This window comes from Morone saxatilis, unplaced genomic scaffold (assembly GCF_004916995.1).
Source record: "Morone saxatilis isolate NCDOM2014 unplaced genomic scaffold, NCSU_SB_2.0 Contig1, whole genome shotgun sequence".
Lineage (NCBI taxonomy): Eukaryota > Metazoa > Chordata > Actinopteri > Moronidae > Morone > Morone saxatilis.
The window spans coordinates 19,212,065-19,216,941 of record NW_023339651.1 but is presented as its reverse complement, the minus strand read 5'-3'; the positions used below and the strand labels follow the sequence as shown (position 1 = coordinate 19,216,941).

Sequence of the window (4,877 nt, the reverse complement as noted above, 5' to 3'; positions counted from 1 at the left end):
CATACATAACGTTCTTCGAAGGATCTATTGTCAGAAATGGAATATAATATTCATAGGTATGTTTTCATTAGTGTATAATCACCTGAATATAAGAATTGTTGTGTTTTTGTTACCTTAGAATGAGCTGTTTGTATGTTGAACCATCATGTTTCTACAGTAGCCCACAACAGACAAACAAAACACTGGCCCTAGATACAACTGTTTGATTTTTGGCGACTTTTGAGGCCACCATAGTTTGTTCTACACTCTTGGAAGGGGAATGGTATTCAGTTGGTTGCAATCTGCAACTGCACCACTAGATGCCACTAAATCCTACACACTGGACCTTTAAAGGATTGTTTCCATTTATTACAAACTAGGTCTCATTTTCATAGTTTTAGCCATCATACCTATGGATGACAAATAACATTGCTCTACCAAGTAAATATCTGAGATCTGGGTTGCGGCAACATCACTAAAAAGAAGGACCAATAAACATGAGCAGTCAGATGATGAGATCCACTTCCTAGTGGAACTCTGATCTATCCTACTTGACTGGCTGTGCAATTAGATTATTATTGCTAGGTGAAGTAGGTAAGCTTTTTGGATTGTCAGTTTTGGAAAGTTACAGAAATTGGTTGATGCAGCTCCCAGGGGAAGGGGGTATTCAGACGCCATTCAGAAAAATGACAATTTCTCAAAGCCTGATTTAATGTCTTTCAATTGCTTGTTCTGTTTCACCAGAAGTTTAAAATCCAAAGAGATTCTGTTTACAATGACATAAAACAGAAAAGCTATAATGGCTCACAGGTGATTTATGTTCTGTCAATCAATTAGTCAATGAATTGATTGTTGTTTCAGCACTAATCTATAATGGCAGTTAGATCAATGACAGTTACCAGCTATATCTGCAAACTTACTGTCTGGCCTGGTATAGTTTTCTTTCTCTTCCTGTCTCTCTATGTACACCTACACACACACACACACACACACACACTTATGTGATTTTCCACACCTAAGTGGGAGAAAACAGTGAGGGAGATTGAGTGCGATGAATGGTTCTGTATTCAGAGGCCTTGGCTGTCCGGTTCCTGTGTGGGTCTTGGTGGACAGTAGGGCCTTTACAGTAGGGCTCGGCTGTAGGTTGTCCAAGGATATTTAGCCGTGTGAGGACAGTTTCCTGCCCTCATTAGAGGCTGGAGATGGACGTTTGAGATAGAAATAGATATTGGAAGTATCATAGGACTTAGAATGAGGCTTTAAGGGTTGAGTAGTGCATTGGGATGATGGCCAGATTCGATTGGAGTTGGATGATACTTAGAAAGAGGATTATGCATGTAGAAGAGGACCTTAGTGTTGTCACAATAAAGATTTCGACTTAAGATTAAAACAAAAATTGATATGCGTCCATTGCAACCCTTGGACAGCTTTGTAGCCGTCTCTTGTGGTTCCTAGGGAAAATATTTCCATTACATAACTGTTTTGACCGTTTGTAAACTAATTGGAAACTGGTATTTAATTGAAGACATTGTGAGAAAATATTTTTAAATCAATGGAAAATGTTGAATTTGACTTGTGAAAGAGACAGAATAGAGGAGTAGACTAAAGTATGTTTCCTCTTGGAGTACACAGTGAATGACTAAGACATGGGACAAGTAGCAGTCTGTCTGTTTCAAGGTGAGTGGAAAAAAAAAACTTGTTCTGTCTTGCTAACTGACTTATGCTATTTTTGCTGCTGTGGAAAAAAGACCTATATGTTTGTTTTATCCTGACATGCTAGTGTTTTATGGTTGTCACTTTCAGCTCCAAAGAGCTGTGATAAGATAGCGGTGTAAACGAGGTGGAATGGTACATTTCTGCGAGGCAGAATCATTTGTTTATGATTCATTTGGCTGCCATGAGGGTGTCAGACACGCTGATAGAGGGAAGGGTGAGACAGCAGGAGGTGAGGAAAGCTCACCATCCTGTCGGGGCTGTCAGGTTGTTTGAAGGAAGTAGTGATGACGGGGAAAAAAAACCCACTGTGAAAACACACACAGGGTCCTGCAGGGATGGAGGGATTTCTGGAGAGTGCTCTGATGAAAAGAAAAATATGTCACCAAATACTAATGGTCTTTTTCCATTCCCTCACTCCCCCCTCCCCTCTATCTTTTGTCTTCTTCCAGAGTTGCTGGGCTCCACCAAGAGACTCAACATCAACTACCAAGACTCAGACGGGTAAGAGTGTGTGTGTGCTTGTGTTTGTGTGTGTGTGTGTGTGTATGCGTATGCAATGGAAGAGTCACCGTGTCTTGATTGACATGCAGATTGAAAGAAAAGCGCCCTACCTGTGGATGAAGACAAACCGGAGTCTTCCCAGTGTGACTCATGTAATCACCCGCATGTTGCGACATATAGTGCCCTTCAAAATCAGTATCAAAAAGAGACAGAGAGAATTACAGGAAAATCAGGTTTTATAGTTAGAGAAAAGAGTTTGATATAATTAATATATGACAGCTAAAGAATTCGAGAAAGAAAAGTTCTCGATTTGGTCATAAGTAACAAGTAACAAGTTACATTTACTCCTGTACGTAAGTGATCTTTCTAAATCAATTGCACCTGTAAATAGTAGCAGAAGTAGACCATGACTGAAGCAACAAAACTTTGGTTACTGTTGCTACAGCTCTGTATTTCTTTGTTATTGCAAGGCATATATTCAGTTTATAGTTGTCAGGGCTCAACAATAAGGATTTGCTGCTTGCCTGGGGCAAGGAAAATGCCACTTTGGGCTAGTAAATCTAGCAACTGCAAAATGAAGGACATTTTTCTTTCCGGAGCTGATGATGAAAGTAGCTAAGGAGTGAGCCGTCTTGCTTCCTTCTTATCTCAGGTTCTGAAAGTTACACATGCTCAGTACCAATCAGGCACTCTCGAGAAAATGCCGGTGGGTAAAGACAATGTTTATGAGCTGAAGTGCCAGCGGGAGTTTCAGTTACCCTGGAAACAAGAGTTTAGTTCAGTGGCATTAGAGGATGTGGGTGAAACTCTAACTGTGTATTGTGCAGTTTGCCGCAAGTTTGCAAACTAGGCAGATAAAACAGAGTTGTTTTCTTTTTTCATATTTTGTGTGCTTTAATTGCCTTTAATCAATAATGATAGCTGAAGAGTGACAGGAAAGAGGGAAGAAAGAGAGGGGGTGCACGCAGCAAAGGGCCACAGGTCAGAGTCGAAGGGGTAAAGTAAAAATTGGTGTTACCCGCTTAGCTTAGATACAGAGATTAAATGTATGTTTTGATGTTGTTATGTCCAAACAGTAAGTTTTACTTTTAACATTGAAAAGAAGAAAAGCTTTTAGACTGAGTACTAGCCCAAGTGTTTGGTTGGCGTAACACTATCTCCAGTAATGTTGGCAGAAGCTGCTGATGTGCTAGTCCAGAATGGGGCTTTTTTCTTTAAACGGAACCCTAAACACACAAAATAATGTAGTAAGAGATGTTTCTTTGCCACCCTCCAAAGTGTGTAGATATTACCCCCACTAGAGCCTCATGCACACACATCAGCATGTGGAGAAGCTTGAAAGACACTGCTCTACCTAGTTACTAGTTAATTGCTAAGCTATTATTGAACCGTTGCTGTTTGGGGTAGGGGTTACTTAGTTTGGCAGAAAAATCTGCGAGTTCTGATTTAAATGTATTTTCAGTAAAATTATAGATTGGGTGAGATGTGGGTGAAAGCTCTGTGCCAATATTTTTCTCCTTTTTTGTAACCTTACTGTAATTATTTTGATGATAACTTTTACTTCTGCCTGATTACAGTGTTTGGCTGTTCTGCCCACTTGCTGCTTCGACCCTCCCTAGATTGAGACTGGCTGTTTTTAGTTTCAGACACACACACTTTATTCAAGGTGTTTAGTCTCTGTTCTTATCCATCAAATTCATTTTTTGAGATCTATCAAAGTAGGCCATCAGACTTGCAAAGAATCCCGCTCTGCAAGCTGCTGTGTGTGTTAATGTGTTAGCCTACGTGCAGTGTGTGCAGTGTGTGCAGTGTGTGCACTGTGTGACTTAGACCTGCTGCGTGTGTCTACATGCAGGGTCAATGCAGTACGTGAGAGGTGATACACAATAGGGGTGTTGAAATTAAACATGTCCATCCATGATGGAGTGTGTGTGTGTGTGTGAGTGGTAAAGAGGAAGGGGTTACCTGTGATATATGAAACCGGTGCAGAGGGATGGAAGAGGGAAGGGGAAGGTTAGCAAACAATCGCTTGTCACTGAGTCAACACCATCCCAGAGAGAGAGAGATTGACACAGTGTGTGTGTCTGTAGAAAGTGGCTTAAGTGACTGAGGATATGGACAGGGAATGGTCTGGGAGAAGAGTAGATGGATGGATAAATGAATGTGTGTGTGTGCGTCTGTGGCTGAGGGGCATGGAGGCTAAACAATGACTCTGATAAGATAAGCCACTTCACAGTCTGGAGATCCCTCAGATTTCATATGAGCACAGACTGATGTCTAAACTTGATAACCTCTAACTTGCCTCACTCACCTTAGTCAGGCTCTCTTTGGGTTGGCTTTACTAATCCTTGCATTGGTAATCCTGGATACTCTTCCTGGATAACTCAAGTCTTAACAAAAATGGCGTGTTAACTCCGAACTTACCTGCACAGCTCTAAATGTGTTCATTTCTTAGAGGTAGAGTTCTTGAGTATTTATACAAGTCTAATTTCAAAGGGAAGTCAGGTTATTGCAACAGCATTTAAATACATTCAATGTGAATGATTTAAAATATAAGTTAACAACTAGAATGGAATGAGAAGGAAAAGAAAAAGTAGAAATAATGCAATGACCAAATACTACAAGTTAGGCTAGGGCTCTAAATAAGACTGTGAATTGCATTACAGTCCTTATTAAATACA

The 4,877-nt window shown here is 40.5% G+C and overlaps 1 protein-coding gene across 1 annotated transcript in view; it reads left to right on the top strand.

The window, feature by feature from the left end:
• The first annotated feature begins 1,181 nt into the window (after positions 1 to 1,181).
• The window catches only part of LOC118334297 (caskin-2-like), a 32,819-nt gene continuing 29,123 nt past the window's right edge, over positions 1,182 to 4,877 (top strand). The window contains exons 1-2 of the mRNA XM_035670147.1: positions 1,182 to 1,656; positions 2,145 to 2,196. Coding sequence (XP_035526040.1) covers positions 1,626 to 1,656; positions 2,145 to 2,196 — 83 coding nt within the window. The 5' untranslated portion in view covers positions 1,182 to 1,625. The remainder of the gene's footprint in view (positions 1,657 to 2,144; positions 2,197 to 4,877) is intronic.